Below are 19,493 nucleotides of genomic sequence, written 5' to 3'. Positions count from 1 at the left end.
CTGGCATAGACTGTGATAGCTGTGTTCTGTTTCCTGGTTGGTTCAGAATGTTGGTCTTGAGCTCATGTCTTCTGGAGTCCAGCTCCGTGGGTGTTCCATGTTACAATTTAACTCTTAGCATCATCTGGCTTATAAAGCAAAGAACTTAGGCTTTGCACAGAAGACTGAAAAGCTGTTATTCCTTGCTTTTGTACTTACAAGCATAACTACATAAAAATAAGGAACCTTGTTAAAACAAAAAGTAAGAGAAGTAGTCAAAAGAATAGACATCATAGACACACTAAAGATATCACACAGGGGGCTTGAAGTAAATACGTACCACTTGTCAAAAAACACTTGAGGAGGACAAAAAAGAGGAGGTTCTGTTCAAAAGCAGAAGGCATCTTCCAAAAAGCTGAAGTCACATGCAAATGAGGAAGATGGGATAGATATTTAACCCTACCATGGCTAAATAAAAAATACAAGAAAGCTGATAGTGAAGAATTTTAGGAATGACCTGCACAGACTTAAAAATAACAGTAACTTCTTTTCTGAAAATACCAGAAACAGGAAGCCTTTTAAAAGAGTGTGTATGACCACTAATTGATCAAAGTATAAAAGAAAGCCCCAGGAAAAGAAATAAAACCACAACACTAAATTAGTTTTTGCCTTCATTTACCTGGGGAGATTAAGGTTTCACATGAAACGCTTCTTTATGAAGGCCTCATTGGAGAATTCACCTCTAACTGAAATGCTGATAGAAGGTATTACACAGGAAAGGCGAAATGACTGAGAAAAAAATTGCCAGAAAGAGGTGATATTCATTCAAGGGTTCTGAAACATCAAAAGAGTTGATATATCCAAACTGCTAATTGTTGTGTGTATCCTCTCACTTAAAACTGGCTATCAAAGTTGTTAGTGTGGTGCCGGTGTTTTAAGAGATTTCCAGGGAAGATCATGAAATTACAGATCAGACAGGCTGACATCTGTACTGTGAAAATGGGTAGAAACTGTTTTGAAGAAGAAAATTAGAGGAAACATGGAGAAACATGTCATGTTGGGGAAGAGTCAATACAGCTTTTATAAAGTGAAGGCCTCATTAATCTCTTGGAGTTCTTTGAAGTCAAGAAGCATGTAGACATGGACGATTAGTCTGGTTGGATTTTCCAAAAGCATTTGGCAAAGTCCCTTTTCAAATGCTCATATTGAAATGAAGTTACTATTAAATTTTTAGCCTTTTAAAATTCTTAGCTCTTCTCTGATAGCTGGAGTAAATGTTGAACATAACCTGATGTTCCAACAGGGAAAGAACTGTTAAAGACAGTTGCTTGTGTTGATTTTTGCATTAAAGTATGTTTTTCCAGTAAGTGGATTAGAGATAGTAGGTATAGCTCCAAAAACTTTGGTCTAGCTAAAATAGCTAAGTACTCTTGAGGATGCTGCATGACTTAATGATGCTCCCAGATTTGCAAAGATCGTCAAGGTGTGAGGTATGTGGGTGCTTAGAGTTGAAACAACTTTCTCAGTCTTAGTGGTGGATTGTTATAATGTGTGTTAAAACAGTAAGTTTCAGATTTGGTAATATAAATGCAATATTTAAATACCGATAACACACACTGTCTCACTATTTCCATTATTGCCTCTGGCTTTGTACAGTATGTTTATTTCCATTATCAAGTCTCGGCAGAGTTAGAACTGTCTTTATTTAGGTAATAAATGGATACAGTTCAGTGGTGAACAGATCTAAGGGAAAACATACATCATTCATTGCAATATATTGCAAATAGCCCAGCTATTGGGTTTTCCCATGTTTAATAAACTATAATAATTGTAGATCCTGGTTTTTGAGATGAATTTCAATAGTTACTGATTGTGTAGTTGTTAGTCTATCACAAAAACTGATGGAAAACAAAGTATTGATGGAAAATATAGTGAATAGCTTGGGCAGTTACTTCAAAAAGAGTTATGTTGCTTATTATCAGTCTTTATTTTCCTGTTTTATAACAGGACAGTCATTCTAAACTGAAGGTTGCAATTATGCTTCCAAAAACAGAGCTGCAGATGATAACCTCAGCTTATGTTGGGCTTTTCAGTCCACAAGGGCAGAAACAAACATCTAATTTTGGATATTCACACTCCAGTGCCAAATGTTGGAATGTATGAGCTGTTTTACATTGATTGAAAAGCTCTGATAATGACAACTTGATGCTACTGGGAAGTCAAGATTTCTTAATTTTTTGTTAAGAGCATGAACAGTGAAGCTTTTTGTATCCTCTCACTAATCCCATTATGGCTAATGGCTGATTCACCGTATTCATAAGAGCATAAAATAATACGACTACTTAGGAAGAGGAGTTCATCTAGTTTACTGTCCTGTTTCTAATGTAGTCCAATGGAATAAATTCTTAATCTTCTGTTTGTCTCTTTGACTCCTTCTGTGTGAAAAAATTGTGGTTATTGGAACTGTTGCTGACAGTTTTAGTTTCAAAAATAACACTACCTATTAATTTTTTCACAAGGACGATAAATTTCTGCTTCTCTTTACAGATATAGGATATTTTCCTTTCATATATATGTGCTTCCTTATTGTCCACTTTTTACATAGTGTTTTCATTCTATCAGCTTTAGTTTAAAAACGATGAAAATCATTTTGCTGTGACCGCCAGAGTGTCAGGAAAGCAAGGAGAAACGACTGTTGGATTTAAAAGAGTTTGATGTCATTGTGTGCATAGTTTAGAAGAGAGCTGCTGATTATTGTCTTCAACCTAGTCTTTCTCAAATACTTCACTCATGAGGAATTAAGAAAGAACATAAGACTTTTTAAGGGAGAACTTGTGGACTGTTTGTTCCTTTGGTAAATTTTCTCGAACTGTGGGAAATCTAATTCATTTGGGGATACTGCAGAATTAAGAACAGATGATGTCGTATTTTTTCTTGGGCCTTCAAGAATTAGTTTCAGTAAGTGGATTTCATCTCTCATGCTCCTGCACTGCATTATGGCATAATCTCAGCTTGCTTCTTTCTGAAGGGAAAAAAAACCCCAACTGTTCCATGTATGTGTTTCCTAGAATACAAAACATCTCAAAAAGAGGTGAGAGAAGAAAGGAGGCTGAAAAAGTGAAACCATGAGTCCATTCCTATGTTTTTCCCACTTATGGGGATGTACTGCCACTGTCAATTAGGTACAGCATTTACGTTTATATCATAATATGCCAGTGAGTTCAGGAAGCATAATGGAAATTTCCTCTTCATTTGTCTCTGAAGAGGACAGCCTTTTAAAGTCTAAAGGGAAACACAATGCTATCATAATGTATGATACATGTTATGGTCAAGGGAGGTGATCCTTCCCCTCTGTTCAGCACTGGTGAGGCCACACCTGGAGTGCTGTGTCCAGTTCTGGGCTCCCCAGTACAAGAGAGACATGGACATGCTGGAGAGAGTCCAACAAAGGGCCACTAAGATGACAAAGGGACAGGAGCATCTCTCCTATGAGGAAAGGCTGAGAGCGCTGAGACTGTTCAGCCTGGAGAAGAGAAGGCTTGGGGGGGATCTCATAAATGTGTATAAATGCCTGAAGGAAGGGTGCAAAGAGGACAGAGCCAGGTTCTTTTCAGTGGTGCCCAGTGACAGGAGAAGAGGCACGAAATGAAATACAGGAGGCTCCATCTGAACATCAGGAAACACTTTTTCACTGTGAGGGTGACTGAGCATGGGAACAGGTTGCCCAGAGAGGTTGTGGAGTCTCCACCACTGGAGATATTCAAGAGCCATCTGGACATGGTCTTGGGCAGCCTGCTCTTAGGTGGCCCTGCTTGAGCAGGGTAAGTTGGACCAGATGACCTGCAGAGGTCCCTTCCAACCTCAATGACTGTATTTCTGTGCTAAATTTATTTTCTTGCATATTTGGAGAAATAATTTCTAGTTTAGACAATATGTTGGCTAAAAAACGTATTGCTTTGAACCAAGTTAGTTTGATGTGAGGAGTCCTCTATGTGTACAGAAGTAGTAGTTAGCAGCTTTGTTTTCTTATCTTGGCACTTAGGAATGTACTTGGATAGTAGAAAGATCAGCTGATCTTCAATATAGAGCAGCTTTGGATGGTCTGAGCAAAACCACACCTAATTTTTCTCTATAATGGAGTTACTATTGGTTGTTCTCTTGAGCAAGAAAGCTCAGTTCTAAAAATTTCTTTTGATTAGAGATGTCAACTTTACTAAAATCCATATTTACATAGAATCATTGAAGTTGGAAGGCACCTCTGGAGATCGTCTGGTCCAACCACCTGGCTCAAAGCAGGGTCAGGTAGAGCAGATTGCGCAGGGCTGTGTCCAGTTGGCTGTTGAATATCATCAAGAATGGAGACTCCACAACCTCTCTGGGCAACCTCTTCCAGTGTTTGACCACCCCAGATTCCCACCGAGCCTTCTCTGCTCCGGGCTGGACAGTCCCAGCTCTCTCAGCCTCTCCTCATGTGAAAGATGCTGGAGTCCATTCATGAATCATCTTGGCGGCCCTTGCTGGACTCAAACCAGCACGTCTATGTCTCTCTTTTACTGGGAGTCCAGGCTTGTATGCAGCACTGCAGAAGTGACGTCACCCATGCTGAGTAGAGGGGAAGGACCAACTCCCTCGGTCTTCTGGCGACGTACTTCCTTCGGTATGCTCAACTTGTTGTCCACCAGGACACCCAGGTCCTTTTCTCTGAAGCTGCTTTCCAGACAGTCAGGCTCCAGCCTGTAGTGCTGCGTGCACGGGGTCATTCCTCTCCAGGTGCAGGACGCGGCACTTCCCTTCGCTGAACTTCATGAGGTTCCTTACGGCAGCCCACTTCTCCAGCTTGTCAAAGTCCCTCTGAGCAGCAGCACCACCATCTGCTGTATCCAGCCTCCTCTGCGTTTTGTATCTTCTGTCAACTTGCTGAGGATGTGCTCTGCCCCATCATCCAGGTGATAGATGACGATGTTTAAACAGTAGTAGCTCCAGTATCAACGACTAGCAACCGTCCTCCAGATGGGCTTCATGCTGCTGACCACAATGCTTTGAGCCTGGCTGGTCAGATACTTTTCAGTCCACTGCCCACTTATCTGGCCTCCACTTACTTCCTCAGTTTGTCTGCGAGGATGTTACGAGAGACACTGTTGAAAGCCTCAGTAAAGTCAAAATAAAAAACATCCACTGCTCTCCCCTCCTCCATCAAACCAGTCACCTCATTGTAGAAGGCTGTCAGGTTGGTTAAGCCCGATTTCCCCTTTGGAAATCCATGCTGACTTTTCCCAATCACCTTCTTGTCCTTCATGTGTTTGGAAATGGTTTCCAAGAGGATTTACTCCACCGCCTTCTCAGGGATTGAAGTGAGCCTAACTGGCCTGTAGTTCCTTCGTCCTCCTTCTTATTCTTTTTGTAGATAGGAGTGAAATTTGCTTTCTTCCAGTCCTCCGGAATGTCCTCTGATTGCCATGACCTTTCAAAGATGACCAAGAGTTGCCTTGCAATGACATCAGTCCACCCCCTCAGGACTCATGGATGCATCCCACATATAGGTCTCTGCATTCCATGAAATTGTCATTAAACAAGACTCAGCGTATCTATTGCCAATCAATACCTACTTTATATAACATGAATTACTCAGCTCATGGACTAGCTGTGGTCTTACATTGTTAATTTCTAAAGTTTCTCTGCGATTTGAAGAAAAACTTTAAAAGAATAATAATAGAAATCTGTTCTGCTGGGGCCTTTGCGTTTTTTTTCCTGTCTCATCACTTCTCAGTAGTAGTCATCAGAAAGTTGTAATCTCTGAAAACTGTTCAGCTATCTTTTTTCATTTATCTTTTCCGTGCAATTTTGCAAGGTATTCTTTATATATTTTAAAGCTCTGCTAAGAGGTTTTCTGGAAGACTGTAACTTGAACTTGGGACAGAGAAACATATATTGTCCCGTCTTTTAAGATGCTACTTTGCAATTACTTCAACATATTTCTTCGCTGTATATGACTCCTGTTTGAACTGGTGGAGCCTTTACTCTTGAAAACTGAGTAGCACTGCGCTAGTGCTAGCAGTCTCAAGGGTGGAAGGTGTAAGGTTTTTATCACTGCTTATTAAGTTTTGAACTGAGGTTAGTAACGTGAACATGAGTTGCTTGCTTATAAGACGTCCACTTCTGTCATTTGTGGTGGTGCTTGTTAAAAGCTGGACATTTCAGAATGCTTTCATTGTGTTGTCCACACTGTTAGAACAATTCATTTGAGTTCTGAGGTTTAATATTGAGTTTACAGTCTGATTCTCCAGTCATTTCCTTTCTTATTGCTATAACACCATTCTTCCCCAGAGGAAAATCAAAGGCAGTATATATAGTTCAAAACAACTCTTTATGCAACTTCAGGGCAAGCTGACCATGGCAGTTGTCACTGAAAGGACTTCTTTTGCATGTTGCAGTGCCACAACAAAAATGCCTTCTGGTGCATTGACATTGAATACTGGACTGCTTAGATACAGGTTATACATATATTTAATTAGAACTGACCACATTCTGTTTGAGTCCCTGGTACATACGATGGTTCTTGAGAATAGAAGTGTTTATACAGTGTCCCTACCAGAGTTCTTTTCCTTGCCACTATTGCTTGGGGCAATGGTAGCAACTTCTGACCCTCTCTGGGTCACACACGTCTTTTGAAATGTTGCAGATACTTTTAGCAGTTTATGCATTGTAGTTTGGGATGCCCTATGTTTGGTTTCATTTTTTATGAAGTGCTATTTGCTATTGGTGCTATTTGTACTATTCTGGACTTAATAAAAATATCTGGAAAATGCAAATTACATTTTTGTTACTACTGTTAAGAGCACCGGTTTGGCCACTGAATACTAAACTGTTTTCAGAAATGGTGTAGTTTGTGGTCTCAGAAGTATATCTAATGTGCTGAGATTTGAGACAAAAGGAGAATGTGAGCAGCATTTTGCAGAGAGAGACATTTTAATAAAGATTTGGTTTATACCTACTGTATGGTTTCAGTTCCAACCTTGGAATGTAGGTCTAACAGTATTGGCAACACATATTCACAGATTTCAAAATGTAAATGTGTAGTGTGCTTTACTTGCTAAAAATAAAGTTCATCCTTGGTGTTGCAGCTCTGTCAGTGAAGGTATTTTCTCTCACTGAGTTTCATCAGCCAGACACAGTTTATCATTGGCTGGTTTTTCCATTTTAAAGTGCAGCTGATGTCTCTCTTGGTGTGCTACCAACCAGTTCCCCATGCAGAGGAATGAATAAATCCTGGTTTTTTTTAAAGTTTTCTTTCTCAAGGTCTGTATTCTTTGTTAAATGTGATGTTTAAAATATTTAGGGTTGAGTTCAATCTACATCTTTTCCCAAAGTTGAGGGCATGAACAAGATGTTCTCTCTTCTACCAGAAGACCTGTCTTCATAAGCTTAGTAGAAATAGATCTTCATGTGTTCAAATTCAGCTGAAATTGAATGAATGGTCTCAAATACGTGCATGTGTGCATACGTGTGAGCACTTATATACATGCATAGACGTACACAGCATTAGTTGATAGCACTTATCTCTTTCATAAAACAACGAAACAGACTTAACAAAGCTTTGCAACATAAAAAATACGCCTAAAGAGTACTCTAGACATTTATATTATTTTTTAATTGTCTGTAACTGTCTCTTTTAATGAGAGTTCTATTTTGCTGCAAAAGAGGATAGATATATATTTTTTTAAGTATATGACTTCTTCATTTGGTTTGTGAAGACACCGTCACATAAGTGGTGAATGGTACTGTTAGCAACACCGTTCCATCAGTCTGAAGCAAGAATTGTTTTGATTTCTAACCATCATCATGCTTTTTAAGGCAGGGACAATATATAATAATACAGGTCTCTAATCCTCACTGAGAACTCTGGACTAATCATTTAGTGTTTATTTCTAAGAATAATTTAAATATTTTTTTACATCTTTCTTGACATTTGTCCTTTTGTTAGAATTACTGACAGTTTTTGTGATAGCTAGGTAAAACGGTTGCATGATTTAACAAATAGATTTTGACTAATAGATCAAACTGTCAGCCTGGCCTCCGCAAAAATGTGATGACTGCAAGGCTCATAAAGCATACCATTCTGCATTTTCCATTGACAAAAAAAAAAAAAAAAAAAAGGAAGATAGTGCTGTATGTAGTGAGCACCAGAGCAGTTCTCTGGTCATGCTAAGATTGGGGTGGGGTGGGGAGGTGGGAATTGAAGGGACAGTTGGAGCAATTCCGACAAGTGTTATACATTCTGTATTTAAAATATATTAGTTGGATATTTTTAATCTTTACTTCCAGAAAAAAAAAGCAACATAGGTTAGAGATGGGAATTAATATTGTAAAAGACTTGCTAGAAAGTATAGCTACTAAACTTCATATAATATCTCTTCTTTTCTTAGAATAGGTGTGGGTAATTTGCAGTGCATTTTTAATGATCAGCTGGTAGCTGGTTGTTCCCTATTAAATTTGTTTGCATTTCTCTTCCCAGTTTTGTCACTAATAATATTCTCAAAGTTGGCTGTAGTTAGCAAATACCTGCTTATAGATTGGCTTGTTCAGTATAGACTAGTCTAATATATACTAGACTCTACTTGGTCTTTCTCCTCAATTTCCACAACTAGTTTGCCTTGAGAATTTAATTTCTCATTCTGCTGCAGATGTACTGTTTTTCACACTAAAGCTCCTGCTTACTCATCATTTTCTACTTCACTTTTATACCAAGCACACACATACGTACAAGTATCATTTGGATCAGGCTAATTTTCTGTTTAAATATAACCATTTATACTCAGTTGTTCCATATGCTGTGTCTACCAAAAGTCTTTCAGTCTCTGTTAATATCTACATGAATGTTTTCATGATGTTATAATTTTGGCTTGAACACCAGAGAGAATTTATATATTCAAACACTCCGTAAGAGTCGTTTAACAAATAGCTGAATACATACTAAAAGGTAACTGCATGGTGACGAGCAATATAAGAATAAAACTATAGTCCACTAATACTGTTACTTTATTAATCGAACACAACTAAAAGGTGAGACCTACTCATGCACACAGCATACGGCTCTGTTATTTCCTTAGTGAAGGACATCAACAAAATTGGGGTGTAGCATAATATTGATGGAATGGTAGTGGCAGTCAACCCCTGAATTATTGCTAGCTCAGCCAGTTTTGCTTAGTGGTGCTGTTAATCTTAAATACAGCTTTGTATGTATTTTAGAGACCAAAGATAAAGAAAGTAACTGTTACTGGCCTTGGTAATATAAAAATTGATATTACAATAATTTCTGTCACATGAAATGCATTGACATTTTTCTTCAAAAGTTGCAAAGAGGACGTCGCTTTTGATCTGAGAGTATTTAGGTAAAGCAACTTTCCGTACCAAAACTGTGAAATATTAAATCTGCACACATGATTATAAATTCTTCTTCAATATTAGCCTTCCCATGATGAAAGAGCACTGAAACAGCGCTTAGTTTCATTTCCTTTCATCTGCAGAACTAGTACAACTTTCTTGCTTTGTCAATACAGAAAGTAAACAAAGAAGCAGCGATGTAAGCATTTTTATTCATCTTTGAATTCTCTTATTTCTGAAAATCAGTGCAGTGTCTCAGAGTAAGTTTTCTAATCTGCTGAGACTTGTTCTCCACTATTTCTAAATTATCTGATGTGCATGTAGAATGTATGGTATGAAGGAAACAGAGCAAATAGAGATGTTCCATGTCTGGAACAGGACCTAACCGAGATGACTTAGAAGTTACATTATTATACACATGGTGTCAGGAACACAGAGTAGACTAATGTAGGGCAGTTGCACTATTTCTTACTGTGCCTCCAGAACAAATACCTTGAATAGGCAGCACAGTTGGTCTCTCTCTTTTATGAACTCCACTCAAAAGGGTTCTCAGGTGAAAGGATTCTTATTAACAGAGAATCCCAATGTAGTCCTTATTATGGTGTGTTAGCATCCTGACAAAACAAGAGCCATACATACTCAGCATTTCATTTTGCAAGGTGATTTTCAGTGTGGGAAAAGCTCACTGGGGGATGCTTTACAGTATCCTTTCAGCTGGTTAGCAAAATAACGTCAGTTATTAGAAGTATATTTGTGATTGAAGTCAGCTGTGTTTTGGTTCTCTTCATTTAAGTGCATTACAGAAGCAAATGTGTTATGACATACATATTGAAACAGGTAAAAGCCTTGCTATTCAAGAAGATGTACAGTGGCTTCATTTGAATTTCTGAATACTGTTTTAAAGACTGAATAGTAATGAAACATAGTGAAATGTAGCTTTCCCCTTGATAAATAGTCGGTTTGCAGTTCTCCCTATAGAAGCCTATTTGGGTGAAATATAGTATTCTCTTATTTAAGTATGCTTGTCTTTAAAATAGTTCTCTTTATTGCACCTAATTAGTAATCGGTGTAATTCTATTCATAGGCAGTTTTTGCTTGAGTGAACATTGATATTTATATTCAGAGAACAATCCAGTTAAAAATGGGTAAGCTAAAGTATTTCATTTGCAGCTTAGAACCTGATCAAGTTATTTTTTCCTCATTTATTATAATTTGCATTTCTTTTTTTTTTTTAAACTGACATAATATAAATTAGGATAAATAGATATCTTGAAATTAAATACAGATTAATCAGGATGTGAAGATTAAATTCAATTATCCAGTATCATGACCTCTACATACTCTGAAGTTGCTTGTTCACATGTTGTTTATATGTAGCATAAACTAAAAGTCTGGGGGTTTGCATCATTTTCTTTATCATTTTAAATTGAAATAGTAGAAACAGAACTAAAATTATTTTTAAATGCTTTGTCATTTACTTTAATCAAATTTTTGTGTAGCTGAAAATAATAGAAGTCTGTAGAGTAGTTTACATCTATGCAGATGTTCTTCCTCCTCGCTTGCACACTTGCCATGATCAAAAAATCTGAGGCTTACTTGCCTGCTTCTCCAAATTGATTCATGCCTCACTTAGAGGAATGTTTAGAAAAACAACTTCAATGTCGCTCAACTTGAGAAGGCTCCTTCTAATATGTTTGAGGAAATACTCCTGTAGTCATGCCTCTTAAAGTAATATTTCTCTGAGGAAGAGTGTTAGAGAGGTTTGAGGTTTTTTCCCCTGTAACATGGAATGTTCCTGCTCATAACAGCAATTGTGGTCTCCTAATTTGAAAAATAATTTCCACATGAATAACCACAGAAGCAACATGTCACACTTTAGTCATTGTTTTAGTGGTGAGAAATCTGTCTGCTTAAGTGGATACCAGAGACGTCAGTGGGTAAGGTGCGAAGCAAAGTTGTCACTTCCCAATACATAGCCTAGGCTGAAAAATCTGCATGGTTCCATCTTAATCGGTGTGCTTTCAGCTGAACTTCCATGAAAGGCTTTTTGTTCAGAAAGATCAGGTAAAGAAATAATTTAATTTCCTTATTCTCCAGTACCAGCCTCGAGTGATTTGTTTTCCTCCATAGAGTGTGGTCTCATACATATGTACAGGTCAAGCCACAAAAAGGGAAAATGTAGAGGAACAAATCTGGAAAAGCAATGGGATGGTCCCTAGGAAAAACGAAGCGCTGGGTGGTGAGTGGTCATCATCCTGAATGTCAGAGTGAGTGAGGAAGAGGAAACCTGCATCCAGGTTATCTCACCCAAGCCACCAAAAGTGAATTACCTGGTAAATAGTTGTATAATTTCCACTTGCTTTGATAGGCAATTAATTATGGAGTAGACATTTTACTTCAGTGTTCACAGATCCCAGACCTAAACCATCGTATTTTTTATGTCTTTATGTTACATTTAGAGCACTTCTCTGCCTGGTCATGTCCAGGAAAATGAATGTATTCATTATGTTAACAACAAATTTTAGATTATTGATTTGAGTTCAAATTTAAGCACTTTTTACAGATAAAAATTTTCAGTAAAAATTGAATTTTACTCATATTTCTGTATATTTTAATTTATTTTCTCTACAGATGATTCAGACCATCAGGACTCTAGTTGAAAATACAGATAGCTTATATGAGAAGATAGTACAGTGTCAGAAAGCAGGTAAGTACAAGCTGTTTTTTAAAAATATTATAAAAAACTTACTGCATTTTCCTTTATTTCCCAAAACTTTTAATTGAGTTTATTTATTCAGCTGTAGCAAAAGAACCCCAACAACCAAACAACAACAAAAAAAACCAAGCAAAAAAAAGATATTATTGTAACTTAGGGACATACAATAACAGTGAAAAGGACATTTCAAATCATAGAAATGAAAGATCCATAGAATTATAGCTTGACTTTGGAAATCATGAGTCAATATAGTCATTTGCAGAAATGCAGACATAGGATTACAGGAAAGAAAGAGAATGATCTTCCTTCACAATGAAATTTTTTGACCATTTACCCCTATCTCCTCTTTCACTATGTGAGAACTTTTCCTCTTTTGTCATGGTAGCCTAATGTCTTCAAGAGCTTTGGTGAAGTACCTTGCCTTCTGATAATTACATGACAGTAGTTCAGATATTCCGTCCCCGCGTTTCTTTAGATCTATTGGGTGGATACCCTCTGGTTCTGCTGATTTGTTACTATTTTATCTATTTAGAGTAAAACTGCTTGTGCAGACAATTACATCTTCTGTGGCAGGCTTTTCAAACCACATGGATGCAGAAAGTCTTTTTTTTAAACTTTCTTATGACCTATTGGTCCCACAGATTCTCTGAAAGTTTTCCTGTTTCTGATATATATTTGAAACAGATTGTATAGTTAGTTCTTAATCCTTTCACAAATTGCCCCTTTTTTACTTGATATATTGTAATGGTTTTCTCATTTGGACATGACTGAGTTTTGAAGGTTTCCGTCTTATTTTGAATAGCATGTCTGACCTTGCTGTTTAATCATGCTTCTTTTCTTTTCGTCTTTCTTAAGTATTTTTATAAACAATGTTATAAATTTGCTCAGAGTAACACTGCATCGCATTTTGCACCAGAAACAGGAAGTCTGCCAGAGAGTCAGTCCAAGGGTCTACAACCATGTCTTGCGTGGCTCAGTTGGGACAAAAGCTTCTCATATACAAATACGTTTTTATCTACCTGATATTCAGCATCCTGCAGCTCCTATCATCTTCCATGATTTTCTTCCATTTGATCTGCTCCTCTGCTCTCCTATAAATTTCAGTCTCTTTTCTTCATTCTCTTTTCCTGAAAAGAAAAAAATAATGCTCTTCCACCCTCACCCTTCCTTTACAAACTCTTTTCTGTTAGCAGTGTTCCAATTCAGATCAGCAGCAGGAAGGCTTACCCACTCTGAATTTCGACATCTCCCCTTTATTCACAGCACACATTCCTCAGAGTCTGTGAACTTTAGTCAAACCACAGAACTGTCAAAATACTTGAAAATTTTAATTTGTCCTATTTACTTCAAGCTGTCAAACATAAATAATCATGAATACCATGCGTCACAAAATATTTTTTCACATGTCTTGTTGGTAGATGCAGAGATTTATCTGAAATACCAAACTCAAAATATATCATGCTGCCATAAGGACATTGTCTTGCAGACTTGTATGCTTACTTCTTGAATCATCTCCCATTTTTGTAGTGATAGTGTGCCATATTTTTTTAGCTTCATCAGTGTCTCAGGCAGTTTAGATCCTTGGTTAGAGGTAAGGCAACAGCTAATTGCCTATTTTACCTCATATTTTAGAATTATTGCCCTTCAGAAAAGATTGCTTTCTACTAGCTCATACAGATTCCAGTAAACTTGCATATGTCTGATTTTCTTGAGTGTTAAAACCTTATTTTAAATGAAGTGCAGCTGGGTCCAAGAATCCTTTGTTTAATAATGCTGAAGACTTAAAGCCCATGCTAAATAGCGAAGATATTTTGATCTCATTTAAATGAGAAACCTCCAGCGTGGTGACATAAGCCTAAGTATGGATTATGTAATAGATCCTGCCATTTAGGGCAGCTTTAGTCCTGCAGGGTCAAGGTACTTTTTAAGATGAATGAGCTGAATTGAATTACCTTTTAATATCAATGGTTTTTGAAGATTTTCTTATGACTAATTGATCTCATGATCTCAATAGATGCTACTTTATTTAATTCTGAGTAAAAGATTATATGTTTTCATATGTAGTTTCTTAATAAGGAAAAAGCAAAATTATGCCCTTGTCTGGGCTTTTTTGTTCTGTGTCTCAAAGAGCAAAAAAGCTGCCAAAATAAGAAGAAATACTCAAGCTGGCAATGAGCAGTAAATTTTTGTTGGCATGAGCAGGCTTATAAGACAAATCTGTTAAAAAGGCAAAGGGGACTCACTCTATTAAACCATTTTCTAACTTAAGTTTAATAATAAGACTTTTGGCTTCCTTTAGAATTCAGAACTAATTTTAAAATAAATGCACCATTATTTCTTACTTAGGTTGATGGCCTATGAATAAGCAAAGGTATTATTGTTGAGATGGCTCCTTTCAGAATTCAGGTTCTTTGCTATTAATATTCTCTAAGAACATTTAACTGTAAGCTTCTCTTCTCATTTTGGTTCTTTAAAATTAAACCATAGGAAAAAACTTCCCTGTTTTCTTTATATCAGCATATTAATTTCAGCTCAACACATTCATTCCTTAATTAAATAGTTACTGAAAGCATTTTAGATACATTAACTAATGAAAAGATATGGGAACATAATATTGCTTTGGTTCCCACTGCACTTCTTATTCTTTAACAGAATTAAGAAAAAAATCTGCATAACTTCAAAATGATTGCAGTGCCATTTATTTTGTTGCTATTCAGCCAGCTAAAGATCCTGCAAGATCATAGAATGTAGGTGCTAGAGGGAATTTAAAGATAATCCAGTCCATCCCCTTAATCTGTTAAAGACCTAAAGTGCTCCTGTATCTTCTCTAGACTAAAGAATTTGAATGTCAAGGTCACCTTACCCCATCCCTAGCCTCCTTTGTTCCCAGCTCACATCATTCTTGTACTTCTCTTTTGAATCTTCCATCGCATCCTTTTGCTCTATAATTTAAATAGTGCCTGAGTTCATCACTGATTAAAAGAGAGAACCGCATCTTAGGAATTCCTTTTGGTGTTCATCAGTGGGAGCTCAAAAGGACACGTGATATTCCAAGTATTCATTAAATGATCAGGGGAGCAAATAATGAGCGAACACAGTTTGCTGGTGACAAAGAATTATTAACCGTAATAAATGTAGATATGACTGTGAAATGGTATAGGAGGATCTCGTGACACTGAGAATTATAAAACAATGTGTGAAAGGTAACATCAGTAAGGGTAAATTAATGTGTGTAGGGGAAAAAGTAGCCTTGACAATAGCTACAAGAAATGGTCTCTAACTTTTCTGTTTTAATTCAGGAAATGAAGTTATTGTATACAGTTCTAACAGTGTCAATTTACTTCTAATATCATACATAAATATGCATTCCAGCACTGTGTGCTGGTAATTCAGATCGTTTTTTTTTTTCTGTATGGTTTTAGAGCTATAACCTTCCCTAGTCACCTGTCTGTGCAGCCAGAACTCTTGTTCAGGTTCTTACCTTCTGGGATCTCAATTACACTATTCTTTTCTCCAAGTTCGAACATTGTAGTTTTGCTTTACGTATGTCATTTTCCTGGCTGTCGTTTTGATGATGCCTGTCCCTATATTTATTTCTCTACTTCTTCCTCGTCGTGCATCAGGACTGAGCTGCTTTCACTTTTCTTGTGTTTGCTCATTTGGTGGCAAGAATTTCCACTGCTTGATGCATCGTCATGCATTCTATCGTGTTGCCCCACAGGCTCACTGTAAACATCCACCAGGCTACTTCCTTTGAATTGGTTTTTAAGATTATCCCACACATATAGCTAGATTGACACATGCCCTCCTACCACCTTAACCAAAATAGTTTTCATTGCTTCCTTGTACTCCCCACTCTTTCTTTATCCATCTGTTCTCTTTTTCCCTCATACTTTGATTCTAAGTTGTTGAAGCAGGGACTGTCTTATTTATTCCATCTGTACAGTGACTAAAACAGCGGAGACTTAGTTTATGGAATAATGCAAGTAGTAAAAGACATAAAATGAGTACATTTTCTAACATGTACTCCAAAGCAGTCCTTCAGCAGTGTCAGAAATAGGATACAGTTTCAAGAAAGGGAATATCCAGCCATTCTGGATGCTGTCAAAGATAAACACAGTGCACAACAATATCCATTGGGAAAAAGTTATGTCTGAGCTGCATGCAGAAAAAGATTAGGATGATGGCCACACAAGCACTGCAAATACTTCTTGTAGTTGAAAATTGAAGTAATAAAATAAATTTTGTTCAAATAGCTGTTACTCTCAGTTCCCTGCAGGTAGTGCTTATGCTTTTCAGCAAAATGTCGTGTTTACTAAGCTGTTTCTTTTACTATCCATAGATGTGGGTTAAAAAAAAAGCAGAGTTAGTGAAGTGTTCTAATCAGCATGGTCGAAAGACGAATTTTGTAATATGCGTTATTAGCTGAAGCGATGAAAAGTTGAACAGGCTTTCAGATATACATTCCCCTTCTTCATATTTTAAACAATAGCAACAAACCAAAACAATTACATGTTGGGAAAATGGCTCTGGGTGTAACTACTTGTGTTACTCAGGCAATTTGAAAGAATAAGGTACCCAACTTCTATGGAACAGAAAGTAGTATTAAAGAAAGGAGAAGTTACATTCCTGTGGAAGCGAAAGAGATAGTAATTACTATTGCCAGTGAAACAATGTGGGCTTAGCAGGATCTGAAGACTGGGAGAAATTATATTGTGCTATAAATCAATGTCTTTATTAAGTCTGCTTTCTAGCATTCAATAAAATCAGGATCTTTTTTCTTTAGACTTTCATTGGTCTCTCTTGAGGATCAAGGCTGATAAATAAAAGATGGAAACAGAAGTCTGTGGAAAAAATCCACTCCCTCGTAGCTCTGTGTTTCTGCCCTTTATTGACAGCATTAATTCATTCTCATACGTGGTAGTGGCTTAACTTCACCCACGTTCAGAAATGTAGTCCGTCTTCATGGAGGACTGTCCTTGTGGATGAAAGTGTTCCCTACATTGGGGGTGAAATACCAAGGGTCGTCTTTTCAGAGCAAATGTTTTAATACGTGAAGGCCTGGTTTTCTGTGGTTTTTGTAGGACTGCTGTTTTGAACGTACACAAAAAACGGTGTTGTGTGGGTTTTATGTGTTTTGTAGCTTGATGCACATTTTGTTGACTTTGGTGTCTAGAAGGTTAATGTTACATAGGAGTGTTCTTGAAAGTGTTTGAGGAAGGTGGAGGTGGTTACTCAATCCCTGGAAGTAACCAAGTTTTAATTAACTCAAGGCCAGATGTCACAGATGACCTCTTTGTAACTTCATAACAGTGTAAGCTTGGTGCTGCAACTACTTGGAATCTATTCTGACGGTGGTTCGTAAAGAAGTTGGTGACCATCTTACATCGTAAGTGGTTCCTCAGCATTAAAGAAAGTGTCTTATGTTGAAAACTGGATTATTGGGATTGCATATGGAACTGGATGAGTCTGGATTAGAAAACTAAATACTAACTTAGTCCCTGCAGAGAGGATGGCTTTCAGCAGGATGTGATGCCATTGTCGTTTGGGATGTTGGGATAAGAAGGTTATCTCAGGCATAGAATTTGTCTTTGCTACTTTTAAAGAATAAAAGGGCAGCAGGCACCAAAATGTATTTTTAACCATCTAAGTAGAGGCAGTACATGGCTGTCTGTGTCTGGGGAACTTACTATGGAGATACTGCACATTGCCAAAGAATTTGAAATAATTAAAAAATACTGAACAACTAATTTAGTTAATGTATCATTTCATCAAGTATTAATATAAATATTTTGAAAGCAAATAATTCAGACCTGGAGCTTCTTGAAGCTGAAGCACAGCACACTCAGAATCTGCAAAGAAATTCTGATTCTCTAGTTATGACATAAAGTGTTTTGCGTGACTTCAGTGGGAAGCAGGTGCTTGGAAGTACTTGAGGATCTAATCCTTGTTCCTGTTAAGACTCAGTTTTTGCAGTTAGTAGTGATACTTAGATAATACAAAGGTGCTCTAAGTATTAATTATTTCAGGTATGTTTTAAATCTTTGTGTGAAAAGTGTTCTGGAAGCAAAATATGTGAGAATTTAGAAGTATAGTGACTTCTGTTGGTTCTCTAACGTGATTTATTTGATTTATTGTTCATGTGATCTGGTAGCCAGACTCCTTTCCCAATCACTTTTCTGATAAACTTCGTTTTAAGAGGAAATTGTTCGTGAGGTTGAAATACCTGAGTGTTTAAGGAATATAATCTGAAATAAAAATATTAAGAAACATAATTAATGCTGTAAAAAATTAAAGCCCTGGCTTCCAAAGATGTGGCCAAGTGTAGCAGTTGTATGTGCAGATTAAATATTTATATGTGGAAATGAGTACTTACAGTGTAAATTCTTTCCTAGAATTCTTTTCTTTCCTGTATTACCATTTAACCTACACAGTGTAGGAAGAAATATTTTAGTGTATAAAGTGCTTACTTGGATTTTTTTTTCTCGTAAAGAACAAATCTGTGTAAGCAAATTATTCACAGAAACTTTGTAAGCATTCAAGATGAGTCTACATAGTAATTGAGCTGCAATATGTGGTAACCTAATCAAGAGCTGTATGGTATTTTTCTTCTGTTTTGAAAATATTTAATGTTTATTTCATTTCTATTATTTATTTATTACTCTTTTGAAAAGTATTTCGTTTGCTTTTAAATCAAAGTGCTTTACCAAGAATGAAATGAAATATATGTGGCTTGACTGAAGTTAAGTGCTTACCTGCAGTATAATCAGTGTGTATTTCATATAGGTATAGGCAAACATTGTTTGCTACCCATTTTATATTAGGCCTACTCAGTATAGACATTTATTGCCAAAGTTTTATCATTGTGCTATTTCATTGATAAAGTTCTTTGATAAGAGAAAAAACCTATACAAGGAGGAGCCCACCTGCTGTGTAGTCATGTCTCAGCTGGGTTGTAAATCATACTCTTGGCAAGAAAGCTTTCATCAAAGAAAACAAACGAGTATGTCATGTAGAAACTTGACTTTAGAAATACAGTATAGCAAGTGTTGTGCTCACTGTTTTGCTAAGAATTCCTTGAAAATTGGTATCTCAACTCTCAGTTAAAGAAAAGGTGTGAATTTTTTTCCTATAAACTGAGGTTGTATGGCAGGGCTTTGTGATAGTAACTCTTACAAAAGCGAACAAATCAGAGTTACAAACAGTCTGAAGTCCTGCCTTACACACATGCGCTCCAGTTCTCCATGTTTCACTCTCTCTTCACATCTTGATTTTAATAAGCATATAATTATCATCAGAGTTTTCCAACAAATACCCGTGTATGGTACAAAAGCAAAAACATAAATACATGAAGCTCAGTGACTTAAGGCTACTTGCCTTTTTTAATATATGCATCTTAAGTGGCTTAAAAATAGCA

General features: G+C 36.9%; 1 protein-coding gene across 3 annotated transcripts in view; it reads left to right on the top strand.

The window, feature by feature from the left end:
- The window catches only part of PLCL2 (phospholipase C like 2), a 106,673-nt gene that overhangs the window by 70,782 nt on the left and 16,398 nt on the right, over nucleotides 1–19,493 (top strand). For all 3 annotated transcript variants that reach the window (XR_015707806.1, XM_087771882.1, XM_087771892.1), the window contains one exon: nucleotides 11,992–12,067. Coding sequence is in view for 2 of the 3 variants with exons in the window: in XM_087771882.1 (XP_087628008.1) it covers nucleotides 11,992–12,067 (76 nt within the window). In the remaining variant the exon portion in view is untranslated. The remainder of the gene's footprint in view (nucleotides 1–11,991; nucleotides 12,068–19,493) is intronic.

The sequence above is a fragment of the Nipponia nippon genome, unplaced genomic scaffold (genome assembly GCF_047370975.1).
Source record: "Nipponia nippon isolate SJK-2023a ecotype South Korea unplaced genomic scaffold, ASM4737097v1 scaffold_1, whole genome shotgun sequence".
Classification (NCBI taxonomy): Eukaryota; Metazoa; Chordata; class Aves; order Pelecaniformes; family Threskiornithidae; genus Nipponia; species Nipponia nippon.
The sequence above is the reverse complement of the archived record's forward strand: the minus strand, read 5'-3'. Positions and strand labels throughout refer to the sequence as shown.